The sequence below is a fragment of the Strix aluco genome, chromosome Z (genome assembly GCF_031877795.1).
Source record: "Strix aluco isolate bStrAlu1 chromosome Z, bStrAlu1.hap1, whole genome shotgun sequence".
Taxonomy (NCBI): domain Eukaryota; kingdom Metazoa; phylum Chordata; class Aves; order Strigiformes; family Strigidae; genus Strix; species Strix aluco.
Window position 1 is genome coordinate 87,093,690 of NC_133971.1, and position 18,946 is coordinate 87,112,635.

Genomic DNA, 18,946 nt, shown 5'->3' on the forward strand with positions numbered 1-18,946 from the left:
CATTGCACCACTGTCCCTTCCCCAAGCTCCTTCCTAGATAATAACACTTCTGTTTGTTGGGAAAGTCATTGCATAAGTCCCTATTGCTCATTTTAAGTCATTGGATCTTGGGCTGCAGTGATTCATCCTCACAACACCCCACAAAGGGAATCCGGTGTCACTCTCTCCAATTTACTGATGGAGAAGCTGAGGTGTGGAAAGGTGAAGGATTTTCTCAGGGTCAGGCAGTGAGTCAGTCGCAGAGCTAGTGTCGGAGTGCCCACCCCACCCCGGCTCCTTGGGCTTGTGTCTGTCTAGACTTTTCCAAGCACCAGCTTTGATGCTGGCGTTACTGCCATCTTCTACCATCAACCTGAGAGCCTAGACATCTCCCCTCCCTTCACCAGTCGTGAGGAAATGTCTGTATCCTCAACTCATAGCCAGAGGGGCTCAGATGCTGCAGACAGGAGAAATGTACCTACCTACCTGGAGGACAGCACCTCCTTATGCCTCTTGCTTCTCACCTGCCTCTCTCTGGTCTTATGGCCTTGTCCCCACCACCAGGGAAGGAATGGGATCCAGAAACCACTCTAAACAAGCCTCAATAAACCTATACAACTGAACACAGCATCTGCACACTGGTGGTTCAACAAATGTCAAAACACCCCATAGTTTAGGAACTGCCAAAAGGGAAAAAAACCCAACACACAGCTTCATTTCTGATACAAAGTCAGGGGGAAAAGGACAGAGCAGAGTATAAAGGAGAGGGGAGTGTAGGAGAAAGAGAGGTGGAGGAATGGTTGTGAATCCTCCATGGCTTGGGTGATGCACAGCAAGAGGGTAAGGGGAGAGATATGGAGATAAGGTTAAAAATGGGTGTCCTGAGTGCTGGTTTGCAAACTCCAGCTACAATGAGCATGCATGGGGGTGATGGAGAGCTTGCTGTAGTTCAGAGGACCCCATTGATGCTGGTGATACCAGACCAGTCCTGAGCATAAAGTAATGAGGAAAGTTTCCTGTCCCTGTAATTATGTTTGGACCTGAGTGTTTCCCTGCATTTGATTTCTCACACATTATTGCTTTCTTAACCACATTCCTGACTCTGCTCCTTGGGCTGGCTGCAGTTTCTGTATGAAATAAAGGCCCATTCACCACTGCACTGAAAAGCTCTGCTTTTTCAACAGGAAAGTTGATGGTTAAATAAGGGAAAGAGGAAAAGTCGGGCATCTGTGGCTTTACAGAGAAGGCAGGGGAACAAATCCAGGAAAGGGGTCCCCTTCAGTCCTGCAAATTCAGCCCTGCTGCTCTGCATCAATCCCTGGTGAGTCAAGGAGACCGGGGAATTTTTACTACTCGCTTAACAGAAACCAGATGCCACGAGTGGCACACGTCCTGTTAGCAGCCCTCACCCCAGATGGTACAGACTGGGACAGATTTCATTCAGGCTGTCCTGTAGAATTGGCCCAGGGTGATACAGGACATTACTGAGGATGAAAAGACAGCAAGGGTTGGTTCCTGTGAGGGTCAGTCTGTGGGCTTCTCGTCAAGGTCCCCTATGCTGGGGATTGGCTCTGCACCGGGGATTTCTTATGTTTTTTCTTGACAGCTTTCATGGGGACTGGCCTGAAAATGCTCTCCCAAAGTCCTGGGAGGGTAATTGCTGGAGTCAGGAGTTGCCTTGGCCTCAGCCTGCAGTACTGGTGGGAGGTAACAAACCCTCCTGCCTCATGATTTTGCTGCAGAAGTACCTTCAGCCTCTGAATGAGTACAAGAGCACTCATCACTTTGCCATCCTGCAGGAGCTGGGGAGGGAAAGAAAGCTGAAACTTTTTCTTCTGAAACTCCTGAATCTTTTGCTGACCTATGTGAGCAATAAAGAAAATGAAGAAAACCACCCACTCTGTCTCATGCTGAAAAGAAGGAAAAAAAAGTTGGGTTTGAAGAGAGGGTGGAAGGGGTGTGGTTACCCAGGAGGTGTGTCAGGCATCGCTGAACTTACTTATAAGCAAAGGCAGCTCTGCTGAGGAACAAATATTGCTGAGGCTTTATCAGCTGCTGCTTTTTCCCTGACACCGTTTGAAGGGCACCTCTGGTGTGATGGGGAGGCAAAAGGACGTTCTTGCTACTATTGAGGAGCATCTGAGGATCAGAAACAAATTAGTCCGGCAAGCGCTGGCTGAGTGCCTGGGGACACTAATCCTGGTGGTGAGTGTGCAATGTGGTGTGGGGGTGCTCTCTAACCCCTGGGTGTGGGGGAAATTGTCCCAGTGAAGGGGCTGCGCTGCTGCCAGGGTTTGCACCAGGGATGAGCCCAGGTCTGGTGCTACCTGCTGCAAGGGGAATAGAGGAGAGGTCCCTACCTACAGGAAAAAAATGAAGGCACGTTGCTTTAGAGTGAGCTTTGAGGTTGCTGGAAAAGGGTGGGCTCTGCAGAACTTGTTGGGTGTTTGGGGGATTTTGTGTATCTGTGAAGTTCAGGGGGAGTGACATGTCTCTGTGTAAGCAGCAGCAAGTGTTTTGCTAGAGATCACGCAAAACTTCCTTCCTGTCTGCTCTGGGCTATTTTCTTGTCACTGAAATACTTCAAGTATTATCACCCGGGGAGGTGAAAACTTTTTCTCACCTCACTTTGTTTTCCTTGTGTGCCTTATGGAGAAGAAGTAGCCAGAATTTAAACCAATGTTTTTTTGCCGTTGGCTGTAGGTTCCCCAGGGTCTTATCAGCGGGGCTGCACAACACCACAGCAGCCCGTGCCGGCAGCTGATCGGGAGTTTGCGCTTGCCATGTGTGTGACAGCGTCGAACTGTCAATGTGTTTTTAAGTGGTGAATGGCAACAAAACTCTTCTGCCTATTTTAGTGCTCAGTTTCCAAAGGGATGGGATATAAAGGATAAAGCAGCGTGGATATCTGTGTAAGTGACTTAGCTTGCAGATCTTTTGAGAGGCCCTGGCTTGCTTTGAAGTCAAAGGCAGATGTGAACAGCAAGGAATGTGTGTGAGGAGTGGGGATCAAATACTGGTGTAGCAAAACTGGGTCGGGGATATCTGGCTTTGGGCATCATTATCCAAAAAATGCAGGACTGCCCAGTGGGCCACAGGTTTGGTGTGCTGATATTGCAGCAGAAAGGAGTTGGTGTTTGCACAGTGAATATCTGCAGGTGAAAGTTCCTCTGAAGTGGTGTAAATCCACCACAATCCTATAGGCTTCAGTGGAGCGACTGTGGGTTACACCTCTTTGTAACCGATGGCAGGACTGTGTCGTGGCTTAAGCCCAGCCAGCAGCTAAGCACCACGCAACTACTCGCTCACTCCTCCCCACTTCCAGTGGGATGGGGAGGAGAATTGAAAAAAAAGTAAAACTAGCAGTTGAGATAAGAACAGCTAAGAACTAAAATAAAGTAAAAAAAAAAAAAAAAGTAATGAAAAGAAATAAAGAAATACAACAAAAAGAGGGGAAAATAAAACCCAAGTAAAGACAAGTGATGCACAATCAATTGCTCACTATCCGCTGACCAGTGCCCGAGTAGCGATTCGCCCCTCCCAGACAACTCCCCCCAGTTTCTATACTGGGCATGATGTTCTGTGGTATGCAATATCCCTTTGGCTAGTTGGGGTCAGCTGTCCTGGCCATGCTCCCTCCCACCTTCTTGTGTACCTGCTCACTGGCAAAGCATGGGAAACTGAAAAATCCTTGACTTAGGATAAGTGCTACTTAGCAACAACTAAAACATGAGTGTGTTATCAACATTATTCTCACACTAAATCCAAAACACAGCACTGTACCAGCTACTAGGAAGAAAATTAACTCTATCCCAGCCAAAACCAGGATGGACTGTCTGGGAAGGAATCTAATGGTTGGAGGAGTTGAAAGCGGAGGAAAGCTTGATGAAACTGTGTGTGTGCCTGGGGAACAACGCAAAAGGCCCAACACATGATTTTATGCTTTCATAAATAAGACAATTTTTTGATGAGGGCTACTGAGTCTTGTGTGGGAGGATAGGGGATTCTGTTAAGATGCTGTAAAGTGCTACCACTATTAAAACAAAAGTAGTTTTGCACAGTGGAATGGCTTTATCATTAGAGTGACCCAGCTTTGGTGATTTGCAAACAAGTCCTGTTGATTTTTCAGGGAAGGGTTATTTGGAATTAAGGTGTGTAGAAACTGATAGAAAAGTGATTAATAGGTAGAAAGTTGCTGTCTATGAATCACTGATATTGCTGCAGTTAGTCTCAGAACTGAAACAAAGTAAGACTTGTAAGGTGGACTAATGTCTCCTGCTAGCCACGTTAATATTGCTGAGAAACAGGACCAAGCCTTTAGCCATGTGGATCTGAGCTTTCAGAAGGGCTCATGACCCAAAAAATGTCATTTCTTCTTCTGACTGTATTAGTTGGCACAACAAAGACTACTTTTCCCTACAGCTTTGCCTCTTCTGGGCAGAGAGAAGTTGGGATGTGCTCGGAGCCCGAGGAAGGGTTTGGTCCAAAATCACAACCAAAATGAGGGTCGTAATGGGCACCCATTGGCCAGGCTGGATGCTGCACTAGCAAAAGTGGACAACACATGCCTTGTCCTCCGGAACACCACACCTGCTGTGTTTTAAAGTGCGTGTGTGTCGTGTAGTAGGAGACCCCTCACCTTGTTCACAAATTCCTGAACTGGCGTCTGGGGGAAAAGAATATGCTGGCTTTAGTGAGACACTTAACTCCATCTTGTAGGTCTTGTAAAAGTCACCTAGGATCTCCTGCAGCAACTCTGCAGTGGATGGAGGTCTGAGGGTTCTCTGTGTCCATGTGGGAGAAGATGGGGTGGGCTGGTGAGAGAAACGGGAAAGTCCTAAACACAGTGATTGCTCCTGGGTTGTCAGCAGGCAAAAAGAGGGTATGCAGAGAGGGAAATGGGTTCCAGGGCAGCAAGCCTGCAATATAGGTCTGCTGGGCATCAATCCCTTTCCATCTTGGAGCTGTCCCAATCTATTCTTCTTAATGAAGTGACACTCACAGTTTTTATTTATTTTACTAAATTTTTTTTTTTTCTCCCTACCACCTGGATTCCTTTGCGTCTTTTTATTATATCACTTGACCGAATCAGGCCCTTGAAGATTACTTTATTCCCCTTTCAGATTGGCCTAGGTGGAAGTTTGAATTGGATAGTCCCAAGGGACATTGCAAAAGCCCCTGCTGCCCACCTTGCCAGCAGGCTGAGCTGGGTGTGCATGCATTTAGCTGAATTCAAGCCCAGTAAATATCTGTTATGGTCTTCAGACAATTAAATATATGAGGAAAGACCTGGGATCCATGAAATTGCCTTCATGGGAAGTTCAGTTGACTGAACACGTATGTCTAGAACACAACGGTATTAGGGATGGATTTAAGGTTTCATATTGTTCACACTGAAATCACCTTCCTGAGCTGAAGGGAGTGAGACTGTTTAAAGTTTGCAGCTTACTTTAAATTTCACTGTGTAATGTAAAACTTGTCCCACCATGGATATTGGCACAGCTTCAGCTTCTTCCCTCCTCCCTTTCACTTGCATAATGACTGCAGCGCTCTCAAACTCTTCTAGAGCAGAGCTATTTCAGAACATTGCAAAGTCCTTTGTAAGAATTAACCTAATGCTTGATTTTATTTCTCTTACTTTTTAAAGGAGGTTGTAAAGACAGCAAAAGTTAGAAAAGTAGTGCCTCTTTTTTTTTTAAGATAAGAAAAATAATCTAAGGCAGCCAAGCCTTGAATAGTGCAAAGGTGAGGTGCTCCTTACTTGCAAGCTGCTTTTGCTGTGTACAGCACCTTGCACAAAGTGGTTTTATTCTGTGGGTAGTGTCCTTACTGTTGCAAAAATAGTAATGCTGATTCTACCTTTCCTTTGATAATTAAGATGACTTTCTCCCCCCCTTCCAAATGCACTTTCCAAGTGGTGCTTTAGGTTTGAACTTTACACCCATGTTGGAAGCACTGTTTGCTGGCAGTAGTTAAGCAATGCAAACGCTGAAGGCATTTTCCAAGTCACTTGCTGTTTGTGTTAGTACTGTAGCAACTCACTGAAGCCAGATTTCCAGTGGCAGGACTCCGTACCTCCCTTAAAGGCTTGATCTGTTTGCCTTGCTCTGCTGTCTGTAAATACCAAAGCTGGTTCTCTGTGCTTTTTACATTCACAGGAAAAGTAACTTGCTGTTTATAATTGATTTTTCCAAGTCAGACTAACTATGATTCACTGCTTTTGAGGTATAAAGAAACAACAAAACAATTCCTAAGTGCTTTTCAATCAGGGCTGCCTTGAGTTTGAGGCCAGGTGGGAGCTTGTTGGGGTATAAGTGTGCTGCAGACCACAGAAACCAAAATATCACAGTGGTTGGGATGATCAAGGAGAACGGAGGCCCATTTAACTGTTGGCAGTACAGAGGTTAAAGCCACTGCTCATCCTGCAGCCATCCGGGGCAGCATGGCAGTTCCCACAGTCCACAGATTTGTGCCGATTTTCTTGCACACAGTTTGTTGCATCTGGAAAAAGTGATTCTTTTTTTTGAATTTAAAAAATTTATTTTCTTTGTTAATGCCTTGCTAGGCTTTAAAAAGGGCTGGAAATCTTTGCTTTCCAGCATGTTGAGTGCTGCTGATTCTTCCCTGCAAAGGGTCTTGCTGCTGGCCGTGGAGGCGTGGGAAATGGCAGCACTGCTGCTCTTCTTCATGTCTTTCACCAGAGTAGGTCGAAGCTCTTCATGTTCAAAACTGTCCCACCTTGCTGTTCTTATGCAGGAGCAGGGAGGTTACTCCTTCCTACAAACAGGACAGTTCAGGCACCAAGACTTGCCCTTGGTGAGGAGACAGTTTTTCCCCAGAAGTGCCCAACCCTGTGACCAAAACTCCACCAGAACTATGGGTATTACTAAAAGCTAAAGCCTCCTGATCTGAGGGATACCAGGGATATCAGAATAAGTGTTTTTTCCTTCTGTGTGTGTGGGGAAACAAGATAAAATAGTGAATGTCCTCTCTAACGCACAACTCTGCTGATGATGGCTCAGGTTTCTTGCACTGAGAGCTGCTGATCTCTCCAGCTTTGCGCAGCGTTGTTGTAGCATGTGGTGTATGTGTGGCACAACCTTCCTTAGACCCTCTTATCTCTTGAGACCTGCAGCCCTGCCTGACTCCAGGACAGCGTGCGGTGCAGAAAGTTCCATAACATCACAGACCATCTGCTGCTGCCCTTTGTTGTAGGACTGCTTCTGTCCAGGTTGGCTCCAGCCATGCTGGACAAGAAGCCAGACTGTGGGATCTAATGTTTCTCCTTGTTTTTCAAATTGTAAATGATGACCAGTCTGGTTGTTCAATAAATGCTTTGAGGAAAGGCAAAAGTGACAGTACTCCTTGTGCTGTCTTTGTGGCTGTGGAGGTAGTCCTGGCTGCATGGGCCATGAGGTTGAGGAAGATTTCTGCATGCTGCTTGAGTAGAAACAGCAATGGGAATGGATCTGTCTTCAGATCTACCCAGCTGGGTCCAGCTCCTTGGGGAAGGCAGCAAGAGGCCATAGGGGATACTTACAGTGCCTTTAACCCCTTCTTGCTTTGAGCTGCAGAGAAGCAGTTGGAGGTTGTTTTGAACTGGCTGCAAAGTGGTAGTCCTCTATCCCCTCCCTTTCAGTCTCCCTCCTTGAAGGGACTGTAGGATAGTTCTAAGTTTCACTCTGATATGAAGAAAGGTGTCCCTTTGTGTGTCTAATGCTTAAAATCTTTCATCAGTATCTTGGGGTTTCTTCCTTTAGACTAGTCTCATGATTTGACTGCCTTTCTGTCATCTTCCCCACTAACCAGAGGGCAGCAGGGACTGAGCAGCGCTTCCTGTCCACCGAGGTGATTAGGGTAGATTTACAGCAGGCTCCTTGCCTAATCCCTGGTTTATCTACTGGCTGAAGAGGAAAGTTGTAATTCAGGTAATAGTACTCCTCCTGGGCCATGCCAGAAAAACTTTCCCATCTTGATTTAGAGATCAGTCTGTCTGAAGTCCAAGAGCAAATGCATTCAGGCCTTTTGTGTTGCACTTGAAGGCATGAAAAAGCACTGCTAATGAGGAGGCAAGAAAGGGAAGAAACCTGTCTGCTGTGCAGGGGAGTGCTGAGCACTGCCTTCCTCCTGAGCTCATGTATGGAGCTGCTTTTCACAAGGTCTGCCTATAAACTCAGGTGGCCTCACTTCTTCTTTAGCTTTTTCAACTTTTTTTGTCCTCCAAGGTCTTTTCCTACCAGCCCTGACTGACTGCAGGACTTTCTTGTGTCCAGCCATTGAGACAAGGTTTTTTACCTTGGATGACAAAGCCAAATGTCCATTGTCCAAATATGTCCTGGACACAAGGAGTTTAAGGTTTCCCCGAGTATGAAGTTTCACCTAGCGATCTGCTACCTTTTTTGTAGTTTTGCTGCTGCTGCTTCTGGCTGTCCCCTCCCTTGTACAGGCTCTGGAGCTTGTCAGCCCCTCCACCCTTGAACCAGTTCAACTCACAGATCCTGCAGAACATGGATTTTATTTTTCATAGTGCAAAGAGTTGGATGAGCTCATGAGGAGCGAGAAGCCTCCCTGTTGTCAGGGGAAGCCATTTAATCCGCTAGAGTCAGGAAGATGGAATTAGGGAGCAGGCTTCCACTAACCTGGTTGGGTGCACTGACCTCAATTCCTAGGAGAGTGGCTTTAATACATCAGAGTAATGCTTTGTTGCAGTCATTTTATTAGCACTTTAAAACTGCTTTTGAACTTGACTAGTGGATCATGGGGGTGTAATAGTTGGCAGCTGCACCCACTGCCATGTGAGGTGTTAACCTGGGTTTCTGTTGGCTAGGTTATTCTAGTAATGTTGTTGGGTTTTTTTTGTTTGGTTGGTTGTTTTGGTTTTTGTGTTTGGTTTTTTTTCTTAAAAAAAAAAAAAGAAAAAGTGTTGGAGGCAGCTTATTAAAATAAAGAGAATGAGGGGTCATCTCCCCATTGGGTGTGCACTACTGTCTCCTGACCATAGTGGGATAAGATTGCCTAAGAACTCTTACATCCATTGCATGGACTTAAAGCCATTGGGTTAAATGCTGAATTGCTTTTATTTGACCCAAGCTAGCTGCTCCTAAATGCTTCTCTGCAATCACTGGAAAAGAAAGACTTAAAAATGGATTCTGAGTGTCTCCTGTCTCATATGGCCTGGGAAAAGGAATTGGACGGAAAACTAGTAAATAGCAGAAGTGGAAATGGTGTGATTAAAAATTGTAATAGCCACTACAACAAAACTGTGTCATGTCAAGCCACTTGCCACAAAAACATGGGTGAGCGTGATTTGAACTGGTTCCCAAAAGTCAAATGCTGTGGGTGGTTTTCATGCGTGAGAATACATGTTCATGCTTAGTGGACTCCACTGGTGAAGGGTGGAATTGTACACATGCATATCAAAGTTCAGACCTGTCCCTAAATACCACCTTACTCTTTTTATCTGCTGAGGGTCAAGTTTTCTACTGTTATGCTGAATTAAGCCAAATAGTGCTCAGGGCTCATCTGATAAATACTTGTAATGCTCCTGTGGAGTGGCTCCAGGGTGTTTTTGCACGGCCCATAGACTCTCCTCTGAGGAAAAGCTGGAGAGCTATTGCCAGGTGTAGGATGGGGGAGAGAAGGATGGGGAATAACCTCTTGAGAAATGGCAGAGCTGGCATTCCTCCAGGTTAAGAGAAGACCTTTGTAGGTGAACAGGGAGATGAAGGGGGAAAATTTTACTCTGTGGTTTCTGCGACCTAAAGGTATGTGGCCAACCATCATCCACCTGCAGAACTGCCAGTTCTTTCAGAGCGAATAACTCAAATACCTTCATCACTAGGAATAACCTGGGGTCAACCCTGCCAAACTCAAATGCCCACTGCAGCTTTTTGTGGGCTTATCCTCTCCCTGGTCAGACTGATGTGCTGTGTGGCCTTAGAGAGGCAAACACCATAGCCAAGTACTCTCTCCAAACTTCTGTCTGAAGCATGCTGGGGCCCTTCTGGGGTAAGGGAAGGAACAGATGTCACTCTGGTCACTAGCCAGTACTTATTTGCCCAGTTGGAGTCATGCTTCCCTCAGTGGTTTGGGCATAGCTGGGAATGATGTCTCTGTTTGCTGCACAATAAACAAGACTCACCTTTTACACCTTTCAGAATCACAGAATCACAGAATCATCTGGGTTGGAAAAGACCCTGAAGATCATCCAGTCCAACCACTGATCATCCAGCCCAACCTGGGCATCTTCTTTGCCACAGTGTCCCAGCTGGGCAGCTCAGGGTTAGGACATTGAAGGGGCTCTTCTGACTGCACTCCGGTAGAGAGCAGTGCTGGATGTCCCCTCCATTAACTAACGAGTTCTACAGGTTCCTTTGTTCTTTCTATACAAGGTCCTGTGTTGGGGACCTGGCTTCTTGTCAAGAGGCACCTGTGTACAGAGTGTCCACCTCGTGAGTCAGCCTGCAGCCTACCTGACTGCTCCTTTCCCATCAGGCTGAGTGCAGTGTTTGCTTTGTTACTAATTCATCAGTTGTCAAGGGGATGGGAGGGCACGAGTTATGTATGGTTTGGCTTTGTCCCTGATCTGGATTGTGTGTTGTTCAGTGGACATGTCCAGTATTGGCAGGAGAGGTGAAGACAGCTGTCCCTGCTGCCTCGATGCCTATTTGGTGGCTTATGACCAAGGAGCAGATACTGCCTCTGTAAATATGGGTATGTGGTCAGAAGAAATAAGACAAACCTTGATCCCCAGATTTGAGGCATTTGGGAGCAAGTTTTCTCAGAAGAAAACCTGTTCTAGTTTAAGGATGGTCTCAGTACCTGCTGATATGATAATCCCTGGCATACACCAAGAATCAGTTTGGGTGGAGTCAATGGAAGATACAAGCATACAGATGATCAGGATTAAAACTCCTTAAATTACATGGTGGGTAGTGGAAAGACTTAGCAAAGCAGAAAGCCTCCAGCTGGATGAGTGGTGAACTGAACTGCTAGGGGAAACTGGTCTGGGTTGCTGAGGGTGAGCACAGGAAGGATGGCTTTTGCATGTGGTAGGGAAGAGAACGATCACCCGTTTAGACCAAACATCTTTGAAAAAGAGCACATGCCTCCCTTAGCTACTAGGAAACACCCTTTATCACCCAATAGAAACAGCTTTTGTCCCACAAAGTGCTTGGTGTACCCCTCATCATGGACAGAAGGCCAAGCCTCTGGCTGTTCTGGTGGCAGGCTCTCTGTGGAATATGGACTTTTCTTGATGGTGCCTGTGCCGTGTTGGTGCTGCAGAGACAGGCCAGCTGTCTCTGATCCTTTCTTACATGATTTTGCCATAGGAAGGATATGGGTGGTTTGGGATGGTGTGGGCTGTGCTCAGAGTGCCCGCAGCAGAGAGTGTACCTGGGGCTGGGACAACTGCAGGTACCTCAGCTCAAGGAAGCAGCCCCAATCCCTCACTGTCAGCCAGTGCCACCTGAAAGAGGACTTCATGAATGTCAGGCTGAATATGGCCTTCTTTGGTCATGTCTGTATTTCCAGGCATTAGCAAAATTGTCCTCTGCCAATTTTTGTGCTACTCTGTCAAAAAATTATTAGCCTTTTTTAACAGTAAGTTACCCAGATCCCTCATCTGAACAGCTGCACTGTAAATACCTCGCTCCAGGTTGCCACCTGGCTGATTCTTCTCACCTACCACTATAAAATTAGATGGTTGGACAAAGACCCCCAGCCTCCTGTGGTGCAATCTTGCTTTTGATTTTGGGCCTGGTTTTGGTTCCCCCAGCCAGGAGATAGTCTTTGTCCTTTCTCCTTCCCTGCTGTCCATAGAGATAATGCTTAGATAATTTGACTAAAGGTTGAAGCTTTGAAGACTTTGAGTCATGGGTGGGCTGTGATGCTGCATGCAGGTGTAACTGAAGCAGTTGCAGGCATTGATTAGCACTGGCCCTGATGTGAAACAGAGAGGGTAATTTCAATCCCTTCTTCTCTAGCTGTTTGGCTGTGGCTCCGTTGCGCAGATTGTGCTCAGCAGAGGGACTCATGGAGGTTTCCTGACTGTCAACCTGGCCTTCGGCTTTGCTGTAATGCTTGGCATTTTGATCTCAGGACAAGTATCAGGTACGTTGTGACTCTTGCATGGGCTGGATTTCACATGTGACAATTGTTGTGTAGGCCTAGATGGCTGTACTTTTCCTATGTGGCACTGGTATGTAAACCAGTGTCCCATGGCTCAGCTGTGGGACCCAAATTCTGCCTGTAAAAGTGCACTAACCACCAACTTCTCTGTAGGTGGACACCTGAACCCAGCTGTCACTTTTGCCATGTGCTTCTTGGCCCGGGAGCCCTGGATCAAGCTACCAATTTATGCCCTGGCCCAAACCCTGGGGGCATTCCTTGGAGCTGGCATAGTCTTTGGGCTGTACTATGGTAAGTGCAGAAATTGTCTGTGTTTGTTGGGGTGAGACTACTGCTCTCTGTGACTTACTGCAGGTTTCCATACCAGAGAGAAGTATTTTCTTGCAAAGCAGAGATCTGAGAAACATCCTTACTGTGTTTCTGAGAGGGATTTCCTGTTCTCATGATGATGCATTCAGGCCTCCTCAAATCAATCTGAGGCCAACCAGCATTGTCAATGTGAGAGTCTTTGTTCTTGAATAATGATCACTGGACCAATGGATGGTCCCTCTTGTGTCTACTGTATGGACTAAACCAGATCTTCCAGAAAAGCCAATGAAACACTAGTAGTGATGGAGATTTTATATCTGTGCACTGTTCCCAAGCCATTTTATGCTTCTTGGTTTAAAAAAAACCCCACAACTTCACCTTGGGTGTCTTCTGCATTGTCTTGTGTTAGCTTCCAGACAATGGGACATCTAGCAGTTTTTGCTGCCCTTATCAGAGTGGCAAATATACGTTGGAAAGCATTCTAGAAATCTAGATCCTCATGCATCTATTTCTCCTGAGTGGTATTCCTCATTACAGGACAATATTCAGTGGGCAAGAACAGACTCTTTGTGCTGGAAACTGCTCTTCCTCAAATACCAAGGATGACATGTTGACTTGGACTTTGTCTCCTGATGTCTGCTTCTGGCAATAGGAGCAGTGTCCCCTGTAGCTGAGCAGAACATCTGGGTCACTGTATCTTCTGCCTGAAGGGAGGAAACTGCCATCCTAGCACTAGCACCAACAGCTATTCACTTTAGAAAGACCTACCTTTATCTCTGTAAACATCAGGACTCCAGTTCAACACCAGTTACCTTTCTAAGTGGTGGGCTGAAGTCTCTTCAAAAGAGAATTAATCCCATTTATCTGCCTAACCATGGAAGAGATACATTCAGAAAACGTCTTTTTCTCTCCATTAGCCATGGAGGGAATCCAGACAGCCCACCTAGGTTAGTTATCCAGCTCCTCATGGTGGTAGGCAAGGGGCTGACTGTTCTACAAGACATCCCTGACAGATGAAAATAATTGTGTATTGGCTTAGAGGAAAGAGCAAGATCAGCCCAAATCCTGTTTGCTGCAGATTAGATCCACAGCAATACCTTGTGTCCTGATACCAAGACAAATATCACAGGCATTTGTGTACCTCTGGGAGAGATTTGGAGTCACCTTAGTGTTTACTTTTGGGCTCTAACTCTTTCCTGGTGCCTGGCAAAGAAAAAAGATTAGGAACAGGGACTCAGGCCATCTGCATCTGAGCCTGACTGGCAACATGCTGTGGTGGATAACACCCTAAGTTTTCCAAATGAATGTTTGCTCTACATCAAATGGTTTTGCAACACTGGGGTGCTCAGGGAATTCTATCTCAATATTCATAGCTCTGCGCAGCCTACATTTTAGTCATCTTCCAAGTAGGGTCCTCTCCCTGTTGTGTGTTGAAAAATGACTGACATCTCTACCTTTCTTTTTTCTTCTCTGTCCCATCCCCCCTGCCCCTCCCCAGATGCCATCTGGGCTTTTGGTAGTAACCAGCTGTATGTAACAGGACAGAATGGCACTGCCGGTATCTTCGCCACCTACCCATCTCAGCATCTGAACACTGTGAATGGATTCTTTGACCAGGTAAGAGGGTGCTGGGAGGATGAAGGTACCTTTGAAGAGGAATCTTTTGGGGTGAGTCTGAGCCTCTCCTTTAGTTAGAGAATGAATTGCAATTAAAAGAGAAGATATCCAGAAAGGTTTTTAGATCTGACACAGGTATCTCACTAGCCCATAGGAAGAGCAGAGCCAGCAAAGACCCTTACAGCAAGAAGGCTTGTGTTAAGGGGATTAACCAGTGGTACCGCACTGGCCAGGATGCCAGTGAAAAGGATACCGCTTGGTCTCAGACCTTGAAGAGCCATAACATTAGGAAGGATGGCTCTTCCTCACTCCCACTGGCTGTTGCACAACCCAGAGGTCAACTGAGTGTGGGGTGGTGGTTGGTGTTGGAGGTGACTCTCTGCTTCTTAAAGTTGCCATCAACCACAAAGGGACAGCAGCCACCCAGTAGTGGCAGGTTAGAAGCAGGTTCGGGAGGATGTCTTCAGCTTTTCTGGCTGCTCAAACAGTTATTCATAGCTCTTCTGTGGGTAGGGAAAAAGATGTGGGCTTGATCGAGCCTGTGGACTGCCAGGAAGAGCATGTTCCACTCTCCCATTCCCATGGGTGCTCAGCCTACTATGGTCTGATAATGCCATGGGATGACTTAATGCAGCTTTTCCAGTTTAGAGACAAAGTCCTAAATGCATGAGACTTCAGAGGAGTTAAATAAATTTGTTAAAAGATTAATCTGGATTACATTCTTTTTCTTCCCCCTCCCTCCCCAGTTCATTGGCACTGCCTCCCTGATTGTTTGCGTCTTGGCTATTGTTGATCCCTACAACAACCCTGTCCCCACGGGGCTGGAGGCTTTCACAGTTGGCTTTGTTGTCCTTGTTATTGGAACCTCCATGGGCTTCAACTCTGGCTACGCTGTCAACCCTGCCAGGGACTTTGGGCCTCGTCTCTTCACAGCTATTGCTGGTTGGGGCACTGAAGTGTTCTGGTAAGTACTTGGGACTGAAAATCTTATGCATCAAGGGGAAAAATATTGCGTCCAAATAGGTGGTAGCTCTGGAACTATAAAGAGTCTTAGCACCCATTTAGATTCTATAAATGTTTTCAAAATACAGTTTTCTCTGCTCTGACTTAAGAAATTGTAGAAGCTGGACAGTTTCTAGTGGTGAGAGGAAATGACCTAACTTTACTATCAAGGAGAAAATTTAGGAGCATCCATGAGAAGTTCAAGTGCACCTTCAACATGAGCCTATCATAATTTTTTTGGTGGTAGAAAATGAAGGGTGTTTGTTATACTTGGATTTTGTTGTTGCTGGAGACAATTAAGAGAGCCATGAGCAATACAGGCTATGTACTATCAAGGGCTGATTTCCTGCAAGCAGTGGGAGGGAAGTGAAGGCGCCTAGTTCAGGTACTGCAAGGGCTTATATCCTTTCTTGGTGGAGAGACAGTCCTGGAAGCCCTGAAAGTAGCTGTTCTGAATTGCTTACCACCTGGACTTGCAGGGGGGACAATATCTTCCTTGGAAATTGCTGTGGACATGCAAGTGCTATTGTCTTTTGCAAGTCAATGGTGATGTTTGGAGATGACCAGACCTTGTATTGTTCCAGACACAAACATGAATACCCTAATGCTTAGTCTGCAGTTCTTACTTTACGTATTTTCTTTTTGTTTTCTAGGACTGGTAAGCAGTGGTGGTGGGTTCCAATTGTTGCTCCTTTCCTTGGGGCCATTGCAGGAGTGATAGTCTATCAGCTGATGATTGGATGTCATGATGAGCCTTCCCCACCTGCTTCTGAGCAGGAAACAGTCAAGCTGGCTAATGTGAAACACAAGGAAAGGGTCTGAGGAAGCTGCCACCCAGATCTGGCAGACATTCATTACTCAGGACTGCAGTTGACAAAGAGGAGGAAGGAGTTAAGAGCTTCAAGAACAACAGGAAGAGTTTTTTTCCTGTCTTGAGATATTCTAGTCTTTTCTTTATGTGTGTGTGTCTATATCCCTGATGCATTTTCTTTAGGCATTTTCCTGTGAGCCTTTCCCCAAATGCAGTATCATGTAATCTTTCCCTAGTAGAAGGGGATTGAGGACTAGGAGTCAGGAGAGAAGTGGGCATTGCTGTCCAACACATTCAACATGGACCAGGTGTTCAGGAATATGGAGCTCTTTTGGGCTGTGTTGCTGGCCTTGCCTGTGATCTTGGCAAATTGCTTTCCTGCAAACCTGTGTCCCCATCATAGAATGGCGATCATGCAAAACTTTAATTGTTTTACTAGTATGGAATGGAAACTCCTACATCCCAGAAAAAATCTGTCTATGATTCTACTGTAGATCAAATTAATGCTTGGTGTTGCTCTAAAGCCAATAACTTGCCACCAGGAATGAACTTGTCTAAAGGATTTTTATTAGCCAGACTTTTTATCTCTCATGAATTCCTAGAATCATAGCAGTCAGCTAATCTATAGTGTCAGAGCAGTGAGAATGCACGGCATTTTGTTTTAATATTAAGACATTTTAACATTAAGACAAACACCACTGAACCCTGGTGTTCTAATCAGTTTTCAATATTGTCAACTCCTATAAGATAACATGTAGGAAATACTTGTTCTAGCTAGGGGCTAACCTGGAAAGAAAGCTTGGCTCCCTGTAGCAGCCTTTCTAATTAATCAGCTTTGTATATAAACTGCAAGCAGCTAATAGTACCACTGGAAACAGTGTTGCTGAAGTTGTGTGTGTTCATGTAAATTTCACCATAGTGTTGTTTTTTATAAAAAAATAGATTTATATATAAATATACTCCTTAAAGCTGTTACTAAATACCAGGGTTGGGATGAGTTAATTTGAAGATGTATGGGAACTGCCTAGTCTCTGACAGCTGTGAGATACTGTTGGATTTTTCTGGGGTGGCCTTATATTATGGCATTATGTTGTTGGAGCATCTCCATTGCTACCCTGCAGAATTACTGGGGTATCCCTGGTACTCACAGCTGAGGGACTAAGGTCAGGAACCTCCTGCACTAGCAGTGCTGGCATCTCAGGGGATCTTTGGCTCTCCCAATGCCGTATTACTACAGAGTATTTGAAATAAGCAGTTATTGGTTGTGAAAGAATTTGTTAGTCTGATACATTAGAGAAACTCAAAGCCTGTTTCTTTAATGTGAATTCCTTGAAATATGTAACTTTGTATGCATTTCCAGTCACTAAAATGATGCATTCTTTTTTTTGCCTTTTAAAAAATAAAATGTCGATACTCACACTGTAAAGTGCTAGTGTTGGTTGTATTTTTAAGCAGCTATCAGTAAACTTTACCATGGAAAGGAAGTAATCTATAACAATAGCTTCCTCAAGTCCTTTTCCTCTTCAGCCTGTAGAAACAAAAGGGAATTAACCCTTTCAGGCAATACATCTACATGCTCCATTTGTGTTTTATTCCTTTCCCTTTTGGGCTGGACTTTTGGGGCAGGTGGGAGGAGATGGAGTGCCTGTATTCAGGCCAAGGTATGGGCTGGAGTGGGGTGGGTCCTGCTGTCAGGTGCCTTATTAAGGCAAAAGAACCAAGAGGTCAGCATTTGGCCCTTGCCCTTTGTAACATTTAAATTCTCTTACTATTCTTCCAGTTAACATAGTTTTGAGTATACAGTCCTACTCTGCATTCAGTGTACTGTCCAGCATCACCTAGCATATTTCACTTGTCACTATTTTATTTGCTATGCCATGCAAGGAAAAGTATTACAGACTTGAACCTGGTGCTCACAGAATTACACAAACAGCTTTCTTCCAGCCTGTGTCCTCTGTAAATACAATTATTGTTGCTATTTGACTGATTTGTGTACCGCTGTATTTTTCCTGTATTAATTGTACTGCCTTAAAATAGCTCATAACTTCCCATACGGTGCCATACTGAACAATTCAGTGAAGTCTGGATGAATGTGATTTCCTGCAATTCACCAATTAGAAATCAAATGGCTTTTGACAAGAAAGTTGCCAAGTTTGTTTGGTATGCTCTATCTGCAGTCAGCACACTGCTTTATTCCCTTTCTATCTTGAAAGTTTATCCCTCAAAATCTGTGTAGAAGTCTTCTATATTGCTGTGATCAACTGACATAGCTGCAGAGGTCAATCACCATTTCCCTTCAGGATTGTTAGTCCTTTTTCTACTCTTCTACCACATCATATCTTCAACTGACTTGATCAGTATATTAAAATTCTTACCACAGACCTTATGACTTTTGATTCAAGGTGGGGGATTGGTGGTTGGGTTTTTTTGATAGATTTTTTTTTTCTTTTTTTGGTACATTACCTACCACATTCCTCCTGCTTCCACCTGGCATGTAAAAATTGCCTTTTTCACAGAATCACAGAATCATCTAGGTTGGAAAAGACCTTGAAGATCATCTAGTCCAACCATTAACCTAACACTGACAGTTCTCAACTACACCATATCCCTCAGCATTATGTCAATGCAACACTTAAACACCTTCTATACCCTTGCCTTACTTGTGCCTCAATGGTCTATGTTATTACCCTTATTAAAATTGAAGTACAATACTATACCAGTTCCAGGTTAAATTTTTTGTCTTAACCGTATTCCCACTGTCTAAAGCTTTGGCTTTTCTGGGATCTGTTGGAGGAGCGCCAAGTGCTGCTGAGTAGATCCATTACCGTGTGGAAAGGGGCAGGCACAGCCTGCTGCCAGCGAAGGGGGAGCCATGGAGAACTGAGCCTCATCTTCCAGAAGGGTCTGGCCCATATGAGACATGATTAGGGCAGCTCTTTTTTATCCATGTAAGGAAGGCAGTGTACAAGACAGTCTGACATGCCAGATTTCAAGAGCTCTAGAAGTGTTATTAAAGTGTGGGGACAGAAAGATGGAGTTAATTGCAGATGACATTTTCCCTGGCAGCAGGCATCTTACATTACTGCAAGTTGTGGT

At 45.2% G+C, this 18,946-nt stretch overlaps 1 protein-coding gene across 1 annotated transcript; it reads left to right on the top strand.

Moving 5' to 3' along the window:
• The first annotated feature begins 1,965 nt into the window (after window positions 1–1,965).
• Window positions 1,966–17,276, top strand: AQP3 (aquaporin 3 (Gill blood group)). Its single transcript, XM_074813850.1, has 6 exons — window positions 1,966–2,184; window positions 11,967–12,093; window positions 12,265–12,402; window positions 13,919–14,037; window positions 14,784–15,001; window positions 15,693–17,276. The coding sequence occupies exons 1-6, from the start codon at window positions 2,077–2,079 to the stop codon at window positions 15,859–15,861; spliced, it is 879 nt and encodes a 292-aa protein (XP_074669951.1). The 5' UTR covers window positions 1,966–2,076; the 3' UTR covers window positions 15,862–17,276.
• The last annotated feature ends 1,670 nt before the right edge of the window (window positions 17,277–18,946 follow it).

Coding starts and splice junctions, on each gene's coding strand:
- AQP3 (XM_074813850.1), top strand. CDS start 2,077: ATGGGGAGGCAAAAGGACGTTCTTGCTACTATTGAGGAGCATCTGAGG. Junction 12,403..13,918: donor AGTCTTTGGGCTGTACTATG/GTAAGTGCAGAA, acceptor GCCCCTCCCCAG/ATGCCATCTGGGCTTTTGGT. Junction 14,038..14,783: donor TGAATGGATTCTTTGACCAG/GTAAGAGGGTGC, acceptor CTCCCTCCCCAG/TTCATTGGCACTGCCTCCCT.